At 46.2% G+C, this 23428-nt stretch overlaps 1 protein-coding gene across 1 annotated transcript in view; it reads right to left on the reverse strand.

Moving 5' to 3' along the window:
- Positions 1-295: 295 nt before the first annotated feature.
- Positions 296-23428, reverse strand: part of CHN1 (chimerin 1) — a 104414-nt gene continuing 81281 nt past the window's right edge. Inside the window, exons 8-13 of the mRNA XM_082001419.1 lie at positions 17540-17624; positions 6562-6735; positions 5787-5864; positions 4499-4636; positions 3368-3473; positions 296-698 (exon numbers count right to left, since the gene is read on the reverse strand). Of these exons, the coding sequence (XP_081857545.1) occupies positions 527-698; positions 3368-3473; positions 4499-4636; positions 5787-5864; positions 6562-6735; positions 17540-17624 (753 nt within the window). The 3' untranslated portion in view covers positions 296-526. The remainder of the gene's footprint in view (positions 699-3367; positions 3474-4498; positions 4637-5786; positions 5865-6561; positions 6736-17539; positions 17625-23428) is intronic.

Below are 23428 nucleotides of genomic sequence, written 5' to 3' on the forward strand. Positions count from 1 at the left end.
AGAAATCAGCCCCAAAAGTGGCAGAGAATGACATGAAATGTCAATAAACTGCCAGAGGCTCCATTTCACCTATGTTGGCCTTCTTTTTAGTATCAGAAACCAATTACATAGAACATAAAAGCAAATTCACAACAGGTTTACACGGAGAAACATGCTGAATTACAATCACAAACTATCCAGAACAAAGATGCTGCACCAGTTCAGTTGTTTTCTTCATGGAATGAGTCTCACCAGAGCAGGGAGAACAGGGAGCAAATCATGCAATAGCTTTAGGCTTTTTGTTTTTTTATTTTAACATGATAAACACCCAGGATTACTAGTACTGGAAAGTATGTGTTAACCTTTTTCAACATCAGCTGAATGGCACTACAGAAATGACAAAGAGTTCCTTCATTTTTATCCTGAACACATCGAAAGCTCTAGCAAATACGGAATTCAGCGACAAGAGCCATTAAATTACTTTAAAATATTCCTTCATCCATAGAACACTGTTGCTTCCTTTTTTATTACAAAACCCCCAAAATATTCAAAATAAAATGTCTTCATTTTTTATAAGCATCTCCACCACAAGTCTCTGATAACGGATGTCATTCAATGCAGCCATCGCATCCAGTTCCGGCGCTCTCATAAGAGTTGGTCCAAAAACTATGCCCAGATTCTCCGCACTCATCAGATTCTCCTTTTCATGGAGCGTTACTCTGCAAAAGAAGGACAGTGTTTTTCACATTCCTGCGGCGCCAAACCATGCCCGCGTACGCTTGAAAACCAGGGAAACTGGACAGCGATGTCTGCCTCTTGCGCGTTCAAAAACAGATCTCGTTCAGGCGCAGGAGGGGTTGATGCTCTGCGGGGAGGGAGGGGGCCGAGGGGCGAGTTCAGAGGAACCGGGAGCAGTTTTGCTTTCGGTCTTTATGGCGGCACCGCTTGGAGGCCGCTCCTCTGGGAGCGGGCTGCGCCTGCTGCTACGTTAGCAGTTTTACGGTCACGACAGATGTGCCCGCTGGGATTCTGCCCGGGCCCCTCCGGTGCCGCGGCTCCACGCGGCCACACCGCTCCCCTCTCACGCGCACGTCGGGTGCGAGTTCCCGGCCCTTAGGCACTGCAGGCTAACCGCGCCAAGCTGGATGCCTGGCTCCTCTTCGGGACAAATTACGCCCTGCGGCGAGCACTAAAAAAACCCCCAATTGTCGCTGTGGGGCAGCCAGGGTCTCGCCGTAACTTCACGCGCACGGCGGTCAGCGCCGGCCGTGGAACCTGTGCCCGCTTCCACCCTTCCCTCTCCTGGGGTACCTGCAGCAGCTGCCGAACCGCCGAGCCCCCCGCCCGGGGAAGCCCCCCGCCAGCGAGCTCCCGCCTGCAGGAGAGGCTACGGTGAGACGTTCTGCTCACCCAAAGGAGTCCGACCCGTGCCGAGCCGCGGGCGGAGGCCGGGCTGCGGGGCAGGTTTGCAGCTCGCCTCCAGAAACGCCATTTGCCCCAGAACTACACCCACAGGGGCGGCCATCCTTGGCCGGGGCTACTGCAGAAACACGTCGGCTCAGCAAACGCCAGAAGTGCCACCGCTGCCCAGCCACGATGGTCTCCAGGGTCACGGGATGGCATTTCTTGGCGTGGGCTCAGAGGCAGCCTGTGCTCTGCTCAGCTGCCTCAGCAGGGAGAACGTAGGGTCCTGCCCGGGGCGGGAGGAGGACAGCCTGCCCGGGGCATCCTGACACCAAGCGCGCCCGGCGCTGCCGCACGCCGCAGCGAACGCAATAGCCACGAGCGTGTCTCGAAGCCTGCGCTCTGCCTTGACTCATCCTGGTGAATTGCCTCGCTCAAGGAAACAAGTCTAGATTACGCAAATGTTTTAGTACGCATCATGGTTTAAAGAATCCAGAAGGACTCTCAGAAACAACTAAGAATCCAAGGACAGCAACTGAAAAGAGTCTGGCTAAATTATTTCTCTTTTCACCACTGTGGTATCTTGCATTACATGAACAAATCCTTTGGTATACAAAAAAAATAATTTCAAGGGTTTTCTTTCTTTTTTTCCCTTCTGCCTTAATTTTTATTTTAAAACAGGTGAGACTGATGTTTCCAAGCTGCTGTACTTTCAGTCTCTATTCCAGATGAAGGAGCTGTGTCTGGCTACCTGAATTCAGCAGCAAGACGACAGCCTGTCGAGCACCACAGCTCTTTTCAAAAAATGCATTAAAAGGAACTTTAAAAACAAGTGAATTTTGTCACCCTTCTACCTTATCATTCACTATACCAGAAATACGATGTGCAAAAGCAACTTGCTAACTAGAGCAGCAACAGCTACTCTTGAACAGCGTAAGGAAAAATTAACTTCACACTTCAAAAGCAGCAAAGTGGTGTTTTTTTTTTGTTCCTGAGTCTCTTCATCTCTGTGTCTGTTCTAAAACATCCATTAGAAATGTCACGGAAATAAATGGACAAATCAGGCAGAAACCCTGTAGCTGAATTTTGCCTGTGGCACTCAGCAGAGTCAACATATTCCTACTTGTAGAAAAACTACAAAAGGAAAAAAATCAAGAGAGAGCTTAAAAGAAAGTGGAAAGGGAATGGTTCTTATATATTGACAGTAAGTTCATGTTACTTGAGAAACTAAAACGGATATCCTAACATGCCACATTGATTTTTTTTCCCCTGCTTTCCTGAAAGAAATAGAACCTGTGCTGTTGTACTGGATAGTCATCCATCAGTCTCTCTCCAACGATTTTTCAGCCTACTGACCAATTTCAATCACATCCCAGGGAGAAGGAGAAACCTCGGACAGAATTTATGCTCCTACGGTTTTGAGAAGGTGGCAGGTGGAACGAGGGGCTCCACGCTGGGGAGGAACGGCTGGCGGACCTCACCAGATGTGTGGCTGGGGGCCAATTAACACTGTGCCTGACGGGCGTCAGCTCAAGCCTAGTGTGTGCTGTTCTTTTTTAGGGCATCAGGGATGACCAGGGTCGACAAGACGTAGCAGAACAAGACACCAGTCTATGGCCATTAAGCTGTATTAGTTCCTTGCCCAGGGAGTGACTTATTACTCCCGGAGGTACTAAGGGCTTTTTTTTTTTTTTTTACCGTAAATGTTCACTGTAACCTTAGATATAGAGAAAATTTGCTAGGCAGGTGACTTCTGTGCTTCAGAACTGTGGGTTTTTTTTACTTACTTCCTTTAAGTACTTTGCAAGTGCTTTAAGTGTAATAAAAACAGTGTTTGGGTATTCACTGCTGTGCAGGCTACCGTTCCCCACTGCAGTCCGTCTCCAGGATTTGGTGGGCCTTGCTCAGATTTTTCTGGAGGTCCTAACATGGATTTTCCTAAACATGAATGTGGCTTAGAGTTCTTCCCAGCTAGTCCACCTACCTCTTCAGATGTGCCATGAGATACCGTAATGTTTCACAGTGTGCAGGCGGCAGCAGTTTCAGCGCCTCATGGAGAATTTCCAGCTGTTCATCCGGATCGGTGGTTTCTGAAACACAGATGTTCAACTGTCACCACATGTACAGTCAGAATTCACACGCAGAAAGACAACAACGGTGGCCTGCAGAGGAGACGGGGACTCACAGTTCTGCTGGATGTACTTATTTCCAGAACCGATCCAAACCTCATAGTGGAGGATCTGCCTGTCCAGAGGTGCTCAGAGCACAGCCAGAATGTGAATGGTTTTGGACAACGACGCAAACTGTACTCCAGCAAAAGATTCCCTGCAGCCTACTAAAAAAAAAACCCCTCCCCTGGCAATCCTTGCTGATCGGACTAGTCTTGCACAAATAATCTACAGGTGCAGGCCTGGGACAGCAGAAGGCACTGGGAACGTTGCCATCAGCGTCTTCAGCTGCGTCCATGCTACTGGGAAAGAGCCTTCTCCAGAGGAGGGGCAAGGCCAGCATCCGGCCTCCGTCTTCTACCCACGGCTCCCTCGCGTTTCCAGGTGTGGCTGGCGTGACCGCTACCTTGCAGAGATGCTTCAGGCAGCCAGGATGCTTGGCAGAGAGACGTTCTGGCTGGGTCTACTGTCGTGCTTGCAGACTCACTGTCTGCAAGGCCAGCCTTGAAGGTAGCCTTAGAATGAGTGCTTGTCAGCTTGTAAAAACACTCAAAATGGACAGCTCTAGAAACAAATGACTTCTTATCTTATTTCTAAACATTTTCATAAATCACCTTCTTTCTGGCAACACAAAACCGACCGCCTTTAAATGTCACTGTCAAGTACCGGGGATTCACGCAAAACGTACGAAGCGATGTAATCCATAATGTGTGACGAAAAGGAAGCATTCCTGGTGACAAAGGCCAAGAAAAATGTAACCATGACCGCGTAGCACCACGCGGTCACATTGTAATGCGCGCTGCATGTTCACTCCTGCAGTCTTTACTAAATAGGGCATGCAGGGTAAGGGCTGACGGGAGAGCTATTAGATGAATAGGCAAGTACTGCACAGAAAGGAGAAGAAAAGGCTGAGAATGGAAACCAGGAGGAAAATGCGTTCTACTTACTTGCAGACTCTATAAACTTTGGGTAGGCATCGTACGTGATGAGTGGAATTGGCAAATCCCTGAAGTACAGTTTAAGTGCACCAGTGATAATATTGATATCTTCATACATATTCACAGAAATATCAGCTTTTTCCCCATCTGTGTGGAGAAGGCACTGACATTAAAGCCTCAGAAATGTAAACAGATGCATAACAGCATTCAAAAGAAAAATACTTATTTGCTTAAGCAAACAATATTGAAAGGGACACAACTACAGATTTTGGCTTTTATAAGCAAAACAGAGTTACAGGGCTGTGAAGTTCATTGTTTCAGGATGAAAACCTCAAGCCTTTTTACAGAGAAACCTATGCTTTTTTCATTTCAAAGGATTACCAAAAATGCAGGTTTTTTTTTTAAATTTTAAAAACCTGTTTGCCTGATCTCGCAGTATCTACGTTGTAGAAACGTGTGGAAGTTTAGCTATTTCTGAACACACTGCATTGCCAAACACCACATTTGTCAGCACTGAATGAGAAATTAGGGGAGTCTGGGAAAAAAAGAAAGGAAACCAAGTTAGTCCGCAGCGTCCACATTTTATAGGAAAAACATGTGTTCACCATTCAGCTACAGCGTACCAGCTACTCCCGACCGCAGCGGACACAGCTCCAGACCTTGGCTTCCCCAGTGCATCCCCGCCCTGCTAACACCGCAGAGGCAGATGTTGTCTGAGCAGGTCCAGTCCTCCGGAGGAACCGGAGAGAGCGTTTCCAGCATGGATTTTGGCCTTGGCTTCTACTGGGACAGGGGGACTGCCTTTAGTTTTCCCACTGCCTCTTCTCAGAGAGAAGAGTTTGTTCTCGTTGACCTTCTTTTAGACTGTAATGATTCAAACTTTCTTTGCACTACTGTACTCATCTTATTATTTTGGAGCTTTCATCCAGAAAGATGGATTTAAGTTGCACAGTCCTCTTAAGGCACTTTACCACTGGCCCTCTATCCCTCCCCCACCCCCCTGAGCACAGTTTTACTTGCAAACTAGGGCAGTAGTTCAGAAAGCTCCGTCCTTTCCTATGCGCATCGTTACCGAAGCACAGATGCTGATGGAGGGAGAAAAGTGGATTTTGGCAATAAAGGCCAAAGTGAAGCTGATAATGCTTTTCTGACGGGGAGACTCCCCTTCTGCTAGCACAGCCGCCGGACTCCTCCCGCCCACTGACGCAGTGGAGCGTGAGACAGACGGGGCCGCACAGAAAAATCGTGTCTATTTAATACGTCGGCACAAAGTTCCAGCATGCAGGGAAGACTGTACCTCTGTCAAATGCCATTTTGACGTCTTCGATAAGATCACTAAATCCTGAGACTCTGTACAGTCCTTCAGAATTGAGACCTGCAATGAGCATTTTAACAAGATTAAAATTAGTCTTAATTTTACAGCTTCCTGCCACCCAGGTCTTCCTTTGCCAGGTTCTTCATTTAAGGGAGAAAAAAGCAGACACGTTTTAGAAGTCTTTTCTGTCAGAATGAAATCTTATCCTGGGTTTTTAACCCTGAGCCTTGCATTGGCTGCCCTATCAGCGCTAAATTATGTTTATGCAACGATTTCAGAGATGAAGAAACATATTAAAACAATTACAACCCATTTAAAAATAGCTGATATTAGCATGCTTGATGTTCAGTCATTATTTCAGAATGAAAACAAATACTCTAATTCTAGAAAAGGATCCTCACCGTGGGCTAGGGGATCTAGTAAAAGGAAACTCACCAGTAGTAACTGCCTTTGTTTTAGCACAGTCACTTAATTTTTAAAATAAAAACATTATTGGAAAGATAGGTGCCAATATGTAACTATAAAGCAGTAATTGTCCATTAAGCAATTTCTAGCAGAATCCATAAAAATTATAAATGAAGTAGAAAGCATGAAATAATGCAAAGTGTAATACTGGCTGTGCAGGGTAATTGGCAGTCATAAATGTCTTGTGCAAATCGGTTTTGAGCAGTCATACATTCAGGAGAAACCCAGATGACCCAGATCAATCCAAGCGGATTATCAGTAAAGCAACAAAAGCCCATTAACTATGCCTTACCTCTAGATTCAATTTCCCTAATGCACATATCTACTACCATTGGTCTCTTAGTGAAGTGTGCTTTTACTAGCGTTGTAAGGTCACAGCTGTACACTTTTTTGACGTGCTTCAGGTCTGGCTTGCAGTCATTTGGGACCATCTTGGAACACTGCTTGTGCACATTTAAACCACAATCTGAGAGAAAAATGAAGACAATTAGGCTGGTGTTTGGTGAAAACAAGTCCTGAGGTCAGCACTGCGGAGGACGTACGGCTCCTGCAGGATCTGACCTGATCTCGCAACTACTACTTCTGCTGAGACCTCTTTACCAACAAATGCATGAGGTAGGGACAGACCTGAGCTACACAGATTTTCGACCCAAGACATTTCTTCTACCCCTAGAAGACCTAACACAAAGCGACGATCTCTCCGTATGATTTTGTTGAATCGGGATCTAAGGGCCAGTTATGTTCCCCACCGCTATTACTTACGTTGCTGTCGTGATCTAAACTTTCTTCCCAAGTTGCTGCAGGTTTCCTAACACTCACAGTTTTAATGTCGTGCTGGACTGTGGCAGTTCGACACCTCCTCGAGCAGCCTGGGCGAGACGAAGGTAAGGCTGAGTCTCGGAAGGCTACAACCCCTCTGCAGCGCGCGCTGGCAAGGCAGCGCCAAGATCCGAACCGCTTCAGGGACCCCTGTGCTCTTGCCGGGCGCGGCACCCCACGCATCGCGTTGCTAAGACAGGGCCCGCTCCCCAGCTCGGGGGGGAGCCGAAACGCAGACGCAGGGCTCACCACGCGGGTCGCGGTGCCTTGCTACCCAGCAGTTTGCAAAGGACTTTGCTAAGTCACGGCGGCTGCAATTCTGATGCCCTTTCACAAGGTGGTTCTGAAACAAAGTGTCGGCAGGCACCGAAACGGTTCTGTTTACTTTAAAAAATGACTTAGGGAAGATTCATTGTGTTTTTTAAAAAAACATAAACAAACAACTCCACAGTTTTATTGTAAACACACTGAGAATGAGATTTAGTTTGAGTGAAACTTAATTGAAATCAGGTTACAGAAAAATGTTTGTTCTGCCCAAAACCACTCAAAAATATAACACCCAGGGTTTGGGGAAAAAAAACCCAACTTGGAACAGACCACCAGTTATGCAGCGAAGATGGGAAGAGCAATACAGTCCCCTTTAAGCTACGCACGGACTGCAATCAACGCCGTCAGGCAGCCTCCCATGCCGGCTGGGGCGCGGGACAGCCCCCCGCGACTCCATTTTCAGCGCCGCCCCTCCTGGTTTGCAACGGAGACTCACAGGCGTTTGCAAGGAAACGGCGACCAGCGAGGCCGGCGGCGCTTTGCAGTCAGGGCGTTTGCCACGCTCCGACGCGCACTTGGTATACGCCGAGACTCCCGGTCTGCGAGTTTTTCCTCTACCTCGCGGCATCGCCGTAAGGAGTCCCTGGATTTCTGCAGAATTAAGGGAGGCAGGAGCTTGAGGGATCAACACCTTGATGGAAACCTGTACTTTCCTCTCCCACTGCAGCACTGAGAATCTGTCTGTATAGATTCCCTTTGCATTACATGCCTGCTGATTTTGTCGATACTTGTATTTTCATTAATGATCCATAGATTATTTGACTTTTCTCTTTCCAGAGCAGTAAACCCCAGAATTCATCGCTAAGTTAAATTTCCACCAAGTCAGCTGCAGCCTGCTGCTAAAAGCACTCTGTTTACTTAACAGGCTTGTAAAGCACCCTGCTTTGTCACTTAGGGATCCTCTGTAAAACGTCCAAACTCCGGTTGCAATTAAAGTTCAGCATGTCACCTTCAATCGGTCAAGACTCACACAGATCCCAATCCAGATGAAATGGCTGATTAAAATTCTCTTGAGCTATTTCTACGCAGGAGCGACTTCCCTCCCTCGTGAGGAGCGGTTAACGCGCAAGACAGGGAGGTGCGAACGCCGAACTTCCCACCTGGTCGTGATTTTGCATTGCAAACTTTAAATATCTATCACCAGTGCTACATTTTGGCTGAACTTTGAGAAATCAGGTCCCTCTGTGCTTTAAATAAGGAACCCAAATTCATTGGGAACAGGTGACCTGAATCCCTTCGTGTCGCAGTGCTTCAGCTGTAACATGGGAAGGAGAAGCTGTTCTTGCCTCCTCTGGGGCTTGTAGAAACAAATTTATTAAACGGTTGTGGAAATACAGAGGAGAAATTACTCATCTTTGGCATAAGGTTTGAGTACTGTACCATTAATAAGACTGATGGCTACACTTCTAACAAGACGACGACAAAATACTGAATAGGTGCCGTTAAGCAAGTGCCATCCCGTTCTGCTTTCAGAATAAGGATGAAGTTGTGGAGTAAAAACAATAAGTAGCCAAATAATTAGAGGCAACATCTTAATGCACACACAGAAGGGAAGCGAATTAAGACCACATAGGAAATCTTAATTCTTGAGTTCCTTTATTTCAAAAACCTAACTTTGCAATAATAGTATTTACAAATGCAAATATAATTATTATACGTAGAATTCCTACAACTGCTGCAAGAAGCACCTATTCCAACGTGTGTGAAATGGTCTAGTACGTCTGTCAAAAATGACATCTACAAGACTGGAATGGCAGCATCTCGCTCACGAGGACTCACGTGCGATTTTGAGAGTGAGAATTAGCTTCTTCACACAGACAGCAATATAGCTTAGAGCTATGTTTCCGGGAAAGAAAAACATGCTTCCAAGTATCTTGTACTTGACTTAAAACAATTATCGCATTCACTGAGATCATCCTAATTATATTTATATACAAGAAAATTTCATTTCATCAAAATATCTAACTTACAAAGATCTTTTCAATGTGAAAACCTTGCTTCTGAAAATAATTGCGTTATTGCTAATCCCACAGATTCAAATGGGCTTTGGATCTGACCTCATTAATACCAGAATAATAATTACAAACGCAAAAGCCAATTTTCCTCCTCTCTCATTTGTTCTTCCTTTGCATTTGATCAAGAATTTATGCACCAGCTTGCTGCTTAAGGGCTTACAAACGCCCCTGAGAAACATCTGAAACCTAGAAATATTTCAGATACTTACTGCTTAGAAAACGCATGAGCACTAGGCTGAGTATTATTGGGCTGCGTGGTGTCCTCCTAACAGTCAAGGCACCTTTACCCAGGTGGGCCCCTCTCCCCAGCTGACAACACTTCGTGAAAGGCAGCACAGCCGTGTCTCAGTCGCTAGTCTCTGGTTCAGTTGATAACCAGAGCCCCACATGGATGAAGGATGACTTGCTAGTCAAGATGATCTGTCTTGCTAACTCCAACAAGGTAAAAGGCACATGGGCAGGAGGTCAGCTCTCCTCTCCACTGAGCACTGGGGACGTGCCAACCTTCTACTCCGTACTCAGCTTACTTGTTAGTACTAAAGGACAGGAATTACACTGCAAATTGCATATTATTAAATAAAAATGCCCTCTGGTCTCATTGCAGATGCTTCATGAAAGCTTTGAAACCCATTATCTTAGAATCAACTAGGAAGGAACAAGACAGTAGAGTCCTGAATCTCTCCGCGTGCTGCCACATGATGAAGCTTTAGGCCTGCTTGCCTTGTTCACACATGAGCTTCATGATTTGGCTGGGTTCATTAAGACCAAGAGGATTTCGTATTCAGGGTCTATTTACTTTTGGTTATATCAAAACAAATCCAGAATACCTAAGTTGGCGCTAGCCAACTTTACTCCAGATCTAAAGTAACCAGGAGCTTTATCCATTTCTTACAGTTCATCAGAGTTTATCTGCTGGCTGGCTATACAAATTTGTGAGGAGCTCAGGAAAAATCCCCCTAAAGCATCTTATCTGTTGATAAATCCTGTAATAATACAGGACAGATTTAAAAGACGCAGTCATGAACCCTTGCAGGTCAATAGGAAAACTTCTGCTGACTTCAGTTAATGAGAATTTCACCTTATAGAGAAAAGATTTCTCAGGACTAGAACTGTGAATCACGCACACTATTCCTTTTTACAGTGTTATCAAACTGTGGCCACCTTTCAAATATACCAAATGCGACCAAACAAAAATGCAGTCATAAATTCAAGAGTTTATAGGGAGTTTGGAAATTTAGGAAAAAGAACCAAAAAAGAGTAATTTTAGATGACAGGTTTAAAAGTCTGCGATAAGCTGCCCTGACCTCAGTAGCATACTGATCTAGGAGTTCAGGTGGGCTGTGACATTACTTCTGTGAGAGGTATTAAATTTAAAACCAACCTGACAACACTCTCCTATGATGCCTAGAAAAAGGTTTAGGTAATGTTTTAGAAACAGCTAACGTTAGTCCACTGGCCTGAAAGAACAAATACCATGTTCATATTAATGCGTGAGCAGAGCCGAAGGATACATGGACCTTAATACCACCCCATGAGCACACATTATAAATATTTGCAGAGACTAAAATATACTTAGCTGTCACTTTCTGTTTTACTGCTGATTTGACTTTAGTCAGTTTTAGATCTCCATCAGTTTATGATTTGCTGGCTAATGTGGCTGCTGGTCACGCCGCACTGGAATGACACTGTATGCTACGCACATCACGGTAATTGTATTTTTTAATTATCCCAAAGAAAACTTAGGCATTTTGTCACTCCGAGGAGCAGCTTTAAGAGATGAAAGGTAGATTTACGTCATCTGCAAAAAGTTCTCCTCAGAGGTTCACGGTGAGCGTGGGAGGCGCAGAGCTGGGGCGCTGGCACCGCGCATTGCCTCGGGCAGGTCCACTGCGGCGCTCGCCACGCAGGGCAGCACCAGCGCCTTCGGTAAGCCGACGCGCGAGGATGACGGGTTCTACGCAAGCACAAAGCGCTGGCATCGTTGCTTCTGCAAGGGTGGAAAGGCTATAAAGGCATCTGCTCCCATAAATCAGTCATGAGCTGGTAGCTGTCCTTTCATAATTTAGCGCTCTTTCCTGTAGCCGAGGAAGCAATGTTTTGTCCCCTCGCTGCAGTGTGTGCGAAGGAGCACGGGAACGCAGCAAGCCCGCTGGCCCCGCACGCTGTGCTTCCAGGCACAGGGCAGGGGGGTGCTATGAAGGTCTGTGCTCTTCCTCCTCCTCGGCAGAGCCGTTCCAGCCTGGCTGGCAACACCGGAGCTGCTACGCTGCCTTACATACGTGCCATGTGTTAATGTGCAATGCACATCTGGAAGCAACCGTGGTCCCGCCACAGTCTTAAGCCACTTCATTAAGCAGTGCCGGGGCAAAAATTGCTTCCAAACATATGTGTATGTTCCCCCAAACCCTCTACCATCCATACTGCTGTATCATGCACTATCGAGTACATTGTTCTTTAGGAACAGAGGGCAGCTAGTTACTTGGCAACAAAATTACCTAATACTGCAGAAAAACCAGGGCTTATGAAATAAAAAGAAAAAAAGCCCAAACAAGCCAACCTCCCCTTAGCCCAAATCCGAATACATACGTCTGTGCCTCCAAAAGGCAGACACGTTTGGTGATGATGGTTTGATTTTTATGAAGTCTTGAAAGATCAGTCAGTTCGTTCAAAAACTTCCCTGGCTTCCTGCCGTGACACCTGCCCACCTCCTCGGCAGCTCCCCTGGTGGGCCGCTGGCTTGCTCAAGGCTTCCAGGTCTGTGTGGGCTTGGAGATAAAGCCGCTTTCAGGACTCACAGTTTCAAGAATATGTAGCTCCAGAATAGCTTCCCCATGGGAACGGCTCTGAAGCAAGGCTCTGCTGCCTGATTAGCATTTCAAAATGTGGGAGCTCATTCCTTGCAGGACCACCACCAGATCCCGAGCTGGTGGAACAGCCTGTTGGGCAGCACGCATCTCCTCCAACACCATCACCGCTGCCTGAGGTGGCAGCCCTGACCTCTGTGGCTTTGCTCTGCTCTTGTTCCCTTTTTGGGCTGACTGTCCGTGCCCTACTCGGTCAGGGAAACTGGCAGCATCCGGGTGCGCATCTCAGAAGCAGCTTGGACGTGTTTTTAAGGTACAAGTACGAGCCGAGTGAGAGCTTATCACGACCAAGGCATGCAAAATACCTTAAAAGTGGGCAACACAGTGAGCACACCTCAGGCTGAGCACACACGGCTGAGTTACCGTCACGAGAGCATCAGCCGTCCTCCCAGGCACGAGCAGTGTGAGCTCTGTGTCTACACAACTGAAGCCGGAGGATGGGCAGGCTCCTTTGTGGTCTCCTTCACCCTCTCACGCCAGCGGAGCAACACAGGGCTGTCCAACACAAGGGATTTCATAGCAAGGCAAAGCAAAATGGCAAAGGAAATGGGGCAGCTGTATGTTTTTCAGTTGCTGGAGAAGGAAATGGATTAAATGGGGAAATTAAACGCTTCAGCAGTAATTCACAAAACAATCCTGCTTCGAGACTGTGCTTCAACTTTTCTGAAAATGGACTCCTGGGGCTTGCTGCGGTCAGGGCTGGCAGCAATATTGCTTGGGCTCGGCCAGTGGCAGCTGGTTGCCCCCACACTGATAGTTTGGCTGCAAGTTTATTTCTATCAGTTCTTCAGAGAAAAGTTACGTACTCCAAGGAAAGGAAAAGATAGGCAACTACTACACGGGTGGCAGGCTGAGAAAATCTATCCAGGCAGCAGAAATGACGCTTCACGTACAGCCTCAGAGGGTGGTGCTGCCTGGTGTTAAAAGGAGCAGCCCAAAGCACTATCAAAAGCATCCAAATACAGTTAAAAAAAAAAAAAAAAAATCTTTATTGTAAGATAAGCTAATTAATGCTCTTAAACCAGCCCGTTCCAAAAAATATTCTGATTAAATCACTTGTTCATTAAGAACAACAAGCAAAATGATACAGAAGAAGGAGCAGATTATACAGTAATTTAAACAGTTCTGATGGGCTGGGAAAGAGGACAGGACACACGTGCAGCAGCTTGACAAGTCTACTAGTCTGCTTGGGTAGTACACCAACACCTTCATTAATGCCATGAACTAATCTCTGAGAGCACACACAATTCTCTGTTAATGCCACTGGGTGTTACGTGTTTGTATCATTCATAAAATGAACGCCCTGGTGCACATCTACAAATTTTCTTTGGATATTGTTATAGTTTCTCTCCCGACCACATTCTGGGCAATGAGACAAACCCTGTGAGCACAGGGGAGCCTTACATAGGAGGAATGTAATTAAGAACACTTTTTTTTCTTTTTTTTTTAAGTTCATGTACTGGATTTTGAGCTGGGGTAAACTCTTACGTCCTCATTAGCTTCTGCTGAGCTTCAATGTTTACACAAGCTGGTGGCATTATAATTTCAAACACTTCTTCAGTCATTTCTACTTAAGGCAAAAGCCTGCATGAAAGCACTGTGGAGATGGAGCATGCCATCAGAAAAGGCAGATTCCTTGCATACAGATGAGTCTTCATCTCACAAAAATTCTAAGGGCCTGTGGCTACGATGCAAAAATTGGAAGCACGACCCGCTGAAGCAGTAGGGCAGATGCCTACCATAAGAATTCACTCTAAGGAAGCAAATGTGTCTTTGAAGAAGTTGATGAAATAGAGATCAAATCTGAGAGAATAACATTTAAGGAAAAAGAAATTATTTCTGTTCGGCTGGATATACCTCCATCAGAAATCAGACTGAGTCCACCAATTCATTTCCTACAGGATCCAAATCCTGGCCATCATCCTGAGTCTTAATTTTGGAAGACGACAGTCTTTCCATGTTTGGTGCCTTGCATTAATCCCAAAACCTTTGTAGTCAAGATGACACCCAACATCTTACTTCAACCAATAACCACCCACGGTGCCTACATTTACCTCTTGTCTTTATGGAAGGAAGAGATGTAGTCCTCCTCCTTTGTCTGCCATAAAACCCGAACAAGGAGAAGCTAGGGAGAACCCATCTTCCAGGGGTTAATCATACAAGACTGTATCTGACAAGATACTGAATGCACTCAAGGCTGTACTTTGGTGGACAGGGACACATTCAGCCACGCCGGACTGCAACAAAGCATGAGTTAATGCAGTTCAAGTTGCTAAGGCATCCTTGCTGGTTGCTATGGCACGTGTACCATTATGAATGTTTGGTTCTGGTTTATTATTTTTCGAAGTATTGGCTTCGTTTGTGTAACAAACTAATCTATCAACCATTAGAAATAAGCTCCCCTTTTTCCTCTGGCTCCTTCCTCCTCTCTTCTGAAATGGGTGACATTTATCTTCGTTACCCAGCCTTGGGCTGTCCCACACTCCTCTTCTTGCATGTTTTTGTGCTTCTGCAGAGAAGAGGATTTAAAATGGCTGACAGTAGCCCAGGCAGTAACCCATTTGTATTTGTTAAACTTATCACTTCTGTACAGCAAATAGAGTCCTCCTGAGATGTGCAACTGGTTGCTACAAAAAGTATAAAATTACACATGATCAGTGCAGTTTTGCTCCCAGGTGTTTTCAATGAAGTGATTATGCAGACCACCAGGCAGATTTGGTGCATTTCCCTGGAGTGGCATTGAACCCCATTTGAATGCAAGTGGGCTGCCTCCTGCTAAAAGCTGTATTTTTTCTGAAGTATGAACCCACTCTGAAAAGCAACGGCCTCATGTGGCTCGTTGTGTGCTGTGCCTCATTGTTTCCATATTAAAATAGGCCAGAAGCAAAATGATTACTTTAAAAAAAACCAAAAACCAACCACAACCAACCCTAAGACCCATCTAAACTCAGCCAAACTCAAGCCTGAGCTCTTCCACACTCGTATGTTAACACTGGTTACACAGGTCCTCGCGATATACGTGCGCACCTCCAACTCTTCTCCGAAACACCCAGCCCTGTACAGCTCCCGGCTCCGATGGCTTGTACAGCCTCACACTGCTGAGGGTGAGGCACGGACAAGGCGGACCAGGGAACTGCTGAACCTGTCCTGTTGTCTCCACCTCGGTGGGGCTCTGCCTGGAGTCCCTTCTCCTCCTCCCAGATGCCGATTATCTATGAAATTGGTGAGAATAAAGTCATCTGGGAAGCCCCTAGTTTTCTGTCAGCCGTTGCTGAGGTCGGCCGGTGGCTAAAAGCTAGCCTCGCGGCACGGGGAGGACGAGCTTCGCCACCACGCAGCTCCTCGCCTGCTCCTCCGTCCAGCCCCGCTGACGACGTGGCACGTCCGCAGCTCGCCTGGTTGTGCCCAATGACCTTGAGCACGGCCCAAAAAACCTCAGCCTCCCCTTGCCCCAGTGCCTCGCTGACGCTTCAGCAAGCGAGCGTGGTCGTCCAATATGGGATTTTAAAATATAAATAAGATCACAGAAATTGCTGGAAGCTACCAACAGCAATATGAAACCTTACACAAGACAGAAAGCCCTAATTATAGTTTCTGAACCTATGAAGTCATCTAATACACATATGTTCCTCTACACTGCAAGGAGGAAAAAGGAGACATGCAGTACTTATTACCATCCTCATAAGGAGGAAAGAAAACCAGACTTTGGAAGCTTTTGGAAATTTATAATTTAGAAAAATCTGCATAAAACCAGAAAATCAGCTCTACTTTAGTTTTTTTAAAAAAAAAAAGTTTAGGTTTAATTATAAAAGCAGTATTATTTGCTCATTCCACAGTGCCATGCAGCATTGCAAGCCTTCATACTGTTAGTTTTTATTGATCTTCTGGATCAAAGTCACTTAACATAAATCTGAAAAAAACTTGGTATTTCACCTCAATGCTAAAACTGACGGATTTACTTCAGGCGAGGAAGGAAGATGGCACGCTCACTGGCTCATGTATCATCAAAAAATGACTACTTTAATCAGACTACGATTCAAGAACAAAATTAGGCTTCCCCTTCTAGCACTGTACACCCTGTGCAAAATCAACAGCAGTAAAAAGTACCATCAATCTTCATTCATAACTGAAGGATGTGGCTGCAACCCTAAATACATAGTAGGGGGGAAACTACTGAGAAAGGAAATGCCATTTTTACATAATCATTTCTTAAAACAGAGCTGCATTCTCTAATACACCCTGGAGAGTGCAGTCTATCGATAACAACAGAATATTGCATTCAATAATTGTGAGGGAAGGATTTTAAAATATTTCAATCCTATCTGGCTATGCATTTTTAAAAATTTTACAGTATTTTGCAGTTCTGTGATAAAAAGCCCTCTTATTTGCTCGAGACAAGACTTCAGAAAGCTTTAGACAGAGCAGATTTTCTTAAATTATCTTGAAAATTCAGTTTCCAGGGCAACATATGCAGGTCTTCGTACATCAACATTTCTTTGCATCTTTTTTATAAATGTGGTTGCTTGCTAGAATGTCCTAAAGTACTTCTTAAATACAGTAAACTATTTTGATCACTTTGATCCTTTTTTTTTTCCTTTGAAAAAAGCTGACTGTCCTTGCTTTTCAGAAGAATCACATCAATAAAACCGTCAAATTGTTTTACTTCAGAGAGGCTTTATCCCAGAAACGCCTGCAGTGACTCCCATGCGCGTAATACGTTTCTACCAGCACCTCAGTACGCATCCCTTATTCACCACGCCTTTCCTTACCTTCTTTTCAGTTTGCAAGCAGGAGACACGACGTAGGATCTACGCTGGGCGTCTGCTGGCTTACACACCGAATTAACCCGAACGCCCGTTTCGCAGCAGCAGCGTGGAATTTGCTGATGCCCACCTTGCACGTCGAGATGCTCAGCGAGTCTCATACAAGCGGTATAACAGAAATAAAGCTAACAACACATCTACCTATTTCTTCCTCCCTTCTGAAGGGGTGGGGGGATAAATCCCTTAGTGACGATTATCATTTCCCCTCCATGTGTGCTTGAGACACGCTCCGCATCACTGCCGCGACGCTACCGAAACAGATACCCGAAACCAGCCACAGCAGGATGGGTACGTTTCCTTCTTTGATTTTAACAGGGGTCAGATCAGGCCCGTGCCACACGGCGCGACGGTGGAGCGGGCAGCACGTTGAACAGCTACAACATTAGGACTGTCGTAGGAAAAGAAGAGTGAATGACTGTTACCTGCACATTTTACTCCCTGAGCAATGAGGCCCCACATAAAGTTGGCGCAGTATTCACACCAGTGCGGACCCCTGAACGTGTGCACCTGGAAGACAGCAGCAGAAAGGAAAATTACAGAATGTGACCCAAGTATTTCACAGACATCAATATCAATGTGTCTAAGCAAGGCAGAATTCCTCTTCTTCAAGGGCACCGCGTGCAGTCGCTGGAAGCTTCCCTTTACCACCGCAGGAAAGGAAGAAAGAAACGTAACAAAGATTTAACTGCCAAGGCTCTCGCAGAGCTATGGGAAACAGGGGCTCTCCATCCCGAGCCACCCGCAGCAGCAGCACCGGCTCTGCGGGGGTCCGCTCCCAGGCCATGTGGGGTGGAGGAGCAACGGCGGGTCGCAGCCCTTCTCCCACCGCCCGGCATCCCTCCAGCTGGATTTTAGCCACGGGGCAAGGCTTTTGCAGCAACCATGCAAGAGTTCAGCACTCAATTCCAGCCGTCTTCTGCTCTGCCCTCCCCTTATCGTGTGAAGTGCGCAGGGGGCTGCAAGGTTTCGCCTGGGGCAGAGGGAGTCCGGCCAGGCAAAAATACCAGTGCTACACAGAAATACTGCAAACACACTTCGGGACTTTCCAGTTTAAAATAACTCTAAAAGGAAATTAATTCTCTTCAGACCAATGCTACATATTGAAAACCCAAATGCAATCTAGTAAATGGAAAAAAAGAACCCACTGAACCAGGAAAAAATTCAAAGCTAAAGAAGAAAAAAAAAAACAATGCTGCTTTCAATCCCGGCTCACATGCGTGTTACCAGTCCTGCAGCCACTGTTAGCTGCTTCCGATTTTATTCCGATAAAGTTCCTGCTGTAGGAAACCACAGGATTCTTTACAGAGAAAATCGTTACTTCCTTCACCAGAGTAGGCGGCTTCTAGCCTCTATTCGGAATAGACAGGCTGACCAAAAAAGAAATAAATTCGTAACCGATGATCATAAAGAAATGAAATTTGAAGTGAAATGTAGTGAAAATGCTTTAGGCTTAAGTCACTTGGTTCTCCGGAGTTACTGAGCAAGCATCGGAGCAGGCGGTCACCTCAGGCACTGCGCTGCCCGGTGGGAGCCGCGTGGAGCAGGGGAGAGGAGAAGCTGGTGGAAACGCGCGTGCCTGACGTCCGCGCCGAGCGCTGGCTGCAAACAGCAAAAGGCCAAGCGGCCCGGCCGCGGTGGCGAGCATCCCCCGTGCCACCGACTTAAGCAGCGGCTGGGTCCCGGGTGACACGAACCTCTGGGCAAGCGACAGCCCAAAGCAGCGCCCAGCAATTCAGACCAGGTTTCAGTTTTGGCTACAGGAAGGCCTGCAGCCTGCCGGGCGCTCGCTGCCCGCAAAGCGGCGGCGAGGCAGAGCGCTGCGTTCGTCTGGAGAGCGACTCCTGCCTTCACCAAGGGATTCACGTGCGCGTCTGCGCCCGGGTAGGCTTGTCGTCGCCTCGAGCCCTACGCTGCTGAGCGCCTCCGGAGGAAGCGCCGCGGGGCGAAGCGTCGCGCTCTCCCGGCGCCGGCTGCCCGCCTCCCGCCGCCGCACCAGCTGCCCTCCGCGCCCACGCGCCTCTGGGAGGTGCGATGTGCTCCACGAGCCCCCTTCTCCCTCCAGCTCCAGCTGACGTCTACAAAGCAAGCGATGACGAGCCTGTCGGCAGCTGTAATCTCCATTTTCTTTTTAACTCCGACCACAAAGAGGTTTTTCACACCTTCCTCTCCATTACCCACCTGCACTACCCGCAGTCTCTTGGCTTCCTTCCTCAGCCTTGCGGCTTTTTTCCCAGGTCTTTGGCAGAGTTCCCTTCCCAGAACAAGCGCGTTCTAATATCCTCAAGCGAAACACCAAGCTTTAATGCCTGCAGGACTAACAGAACTCTTTTTTTCAGCGGGGGGGAAAGCTACCTTTCAGTCACCATCTTTTTTTTTGGGTCAAAGGAACATTCCCCCCCAAAACCACTTATTTAAAATATTTCTCAAAATTCCTGTTGAGGAAAATTAAAACGAAAATGACAGTTCAAAAGTTTAAGCAAAATTTTTTTTTTCAGAATCCTTTTCAGTTTTATAAAAGAATTTTTATTTTTTTTTTAGTATTTCTGATTGTAAAGGAAGGGGAATTTTGTCTTGTTCCTTGAAATGCCGACATTTTAACTTCTTTCTTTAGGCCAGAACAAGAACAAATTCTGACACATTAATATTTCTTGCTAAATACAAAGAATGATACTACCCTGTGTGCCCCTGCTTGCCGACTTCAATTCATCAAATTCACTGAACGTGCCATTTGCTGAAGCATTTCTAATGCTTTTCCTGGGTGCTGGGGTCCTATCCCGGCCTCTCCAGGGCCGTCTCCAGCGCCGATACCCGCCAAACCTCGGGTGCCCAGTCTCTAACTGGCTGTTGTTTTAGCAGTGAATACCCGTCCTTCTTGGCATCTTGCTCCCCACCGTGGTCTGCACGTTTCCACCTCCTGGTCCTTCCTAGGAATTCTTCTGCAGGGTTTACCACACCCCAAATCTGCCACTCCAAACTTTTTCCTCCCTTAATTTTTATCATTATGAGCTTTTTTATGAGCTCAGCTTCACTATGTGTCTAATAACTATTATCCACCTAGATACAAAAAAATTACCTTTCTACTAGAGCCAGTTCCCCTGACATTCTTCTGGCTCTCAGCTCACCCCTCAAGGAAGTTTACGTGACTCATCAACTTAAAAATGACTAGGACAAACACACGCTTCCCTACCGACACTGCATGCATCGGTCACCCTTCACAAGACCAAGAATTTGATTCTGATTTTTATATTTAATTCCCCATTCTAAAAATCTGCCAAGCAACTTGCTGGTTTTCAAAACTAAAACATGCTTTCCAGAATAATTTCTGAAAACACTATGACTTTGCCCTTCAAGATCACCATCTCAGCACCACTAGCATTGTTCTCTTGTCCCATGCATCCAGGCTTCATCCAAATACTGAAACGCCTTTCCGTATCATCAGTTAAGAGATCAGCTTCTCTGTTAGACGGTTTATCTAGAGCCTGCTCAGCTTTACACTGCCGCATCCCAATTACTCTTTCTTACCCATTATTCTGATTGCAAACTCAAAACAAGTCAAAAGGCGAGGGTAGGTTTTTCCATGTTCCATAATGCTCTACCTTGCTTCGTCCTTTATCTGACACGCAAGAGGGAGGTTCTCTGGCAGTATTAATTAGGGGGCCCAAAGGCCATAATGTCCTTCCGTCCCTGGTGTATACAACCCCACGGGATCAGCTCTGAAGCCTCTTTCAGAGTTTCTAAGCGGTGCTGTCCTTTTCCAGAGCTCAGTGGCGCCGGAGTGTTAACCTTCCCACTACCACAGAGCTGAACTGGACGTCTAACCCTGCACTGGTCTGAACACGCTCCCGTCTCTGGAAATGAAATCAGACACAGTAAGCGATGCCAGAAAAGAGCGAAAAATTGGTCTTCTGAGGTCAGAACAGGCTCTAATCTTGCTTCATCAGGCTCTAATCTTGCCTCACCCTGCGAAGTGGGACCTGGCAGCACGCTAAGAAGAAACACGTTTGCATCCCTTTGGTAGTTCAAGCGCCAGCACCTGCAAACAATACTGCATTTATTACATGACACTGTTTAATATAGCATTCTGATTTTTATATTTAATTCCCCATTCTAAAAATCTGCCAAGCAACTTGCTTGTTTTCAAAACTAAAACATGCTTTCCAGAAAAATTTCTGAAAACACACCCAGCAGAATCCCAGAGATCCTGACTTAAATTACAAGGGGTTTCTTTCCCCTTATAAAAAGAGCATCTGCCATATGCAGATTTTACCGCCTTATAAAACGTGAGAGCACAGGATTGCCAACTGTGGCTTTATATCTCCCAACCCTTCCATTCTCACTCCCACCCCAAAAAACTTTTTCTCTCTTTCCATGAGGCTTCAACTGCGAGTAATTTTTTTAGGAATGTGGAAAATGGGTGAGCAGGAGCAAAATAACCATTTTTAATCTTAATTTGTAAAATTCCAGGGGAAATATTAAATAAAAAAAACCCAGAATAATTTTAAAGGAAAATATACCTGCTTCAAAAACTAGATAAAATCCTATTACTAAACTGTTCTGCATGTCTGAGGTAAGAGTAGAGCCTCACACTGGGCTTACACCTAGGCATTTCTATTTTGAACTCTCCCGCAACATCAGCAAGGTATAATAAACATTTAACTACTGTGATCTTACGTAGGAGGACAAGTTTTTTCTCTTTAGGTTTGAAAGACATTTCTTGTACACAGGAATAAATAGCTTACTCCTGCAATTAGTAGCTATATGTGTTACAGAATTTCGTTTACTTTTGTTCTGTATTTAATTAAAAGGTTTCTTAGAAAAAGAGACAAACTTTTAGAAGAACCAAATAAAAAACGACCCAGTGCCTCTGAGAACAGACTATACCACAACTGCGAACTCCTCAAGCAGATCTCTCCCTGTTATTTCTCGGGCTCCGTAAAGGCCACTGTTGAAGGTAGCTACCCATGTATCTGATAACTCCACTTACTTTTTACGCGTTTGGTTTTCACGAGGCAGTTGTTCAGCTAGCCTTGGTTGCTAGCCGAAAACCGAGAATGAACCAGCAGATCATTAGCATTCGTAACTGGGAGACTTACATTCTATCACTCGTCAAGGCAGGGAGGAAGAGAATGAGGAAACACCAGCAAAGTGCTGTGCAAACGTCACGTGAAAGAACACAGTGGATCAGCAGAGCTTTAGCAAAGCCGCTGCTGGGAAGAAAACGGGGCTGGATCTGACAAGGTCTGGTTATGCAAAACCAGCACTGAACACAGAAACCAAAACCCTTTGTGACAGTATACAAAAAAGCCTTCCTTGTTGAGGGGCTGCTGCCATGGTCTCCCTGAACGCCTGCTCCATCAGGACCCCTGCTCCATCCAGAGCACCTCTTCCACGGCCCTCCATGCTGAACGGCTGGTGAGAATGACAGGTTTTGGAAAATCCAGGCATTACCATCTGTGTTGGGATGAAATGCAGCAACTGGAGAAAGGATGGGAAAAAAAATTGCTGATCTACCCTCTCGAGCTGCCAGAGTCCTGCACTCTGGGCAGAAGTCTTGTTGGTACTCGGAGAGGAGACCAAGCCCACCGGCGACTGAATAAACGGCACACATCCAGCATCGGTACTGCATGGTGCTCCAAAGGTACAGTTCTGCCGGCTACACTCTTTCAAACAAATTCCCAAGGATGATGAGACACTGCTGATGAAGGTTGGCAGCTCAGCGGTCCTAGCCGATTTGCAATTCCATCAACTGAATTCTGCCTGTTGGGACTCTACCAAGCTTTTAATTGGATATGGGAGACATCGTAAGTCTCAATTAAAACGATGAACTCAGCCTGTATTATGAACGTCTGTCTTCTCTGTCACAGTTGATTCTATCAGGCACTGCGCCTACCCATGCTGGCACCCAGCAGGCATGTCCTTTTCATCCACCCCTGGTCCAGGCAGAGATTGCCTGGATGTGAAGGGTACAGAAGAGGTATTGGTGAGAATGCCAATCGACTCGGCTATCAGTTTGGGCACCGCTTCAATGTAATCATTGCATACATTATGATGATTAGCTACTGCCTCTAAAACAAGGGTGTCAAGCACTCCTAATATCCCAGCACACGAGGAGGCAAATATTGCTGCTGCTGAGCAGTCTGAGAGATGGAACGACTGCCATGACAACCCACACAGCAGAGACTTATCTGTAAGGCAATCGCTTTCATGCGAAAGCATAACAGAAATTGAAGTAACCGAGACCATTGGAACATCCCTTCTCCAAAATGAGACCTGACTTTGCCCAGACCAGCTGGGGCGTTGACCGCGGGGAG

Source organism: Phaethon aethereus (assembly GCF_964289735.1).
Source record: "Phaethon aethereus genome assembly, chromosome: 6".
In the NCBI taxonomy this organism is placed as follows: Eukaryota; Metazoa; Chordata; class Aves; order Phaethontiformes; family Phaethontidae; genus Phaethon; species Phaethon aethereus.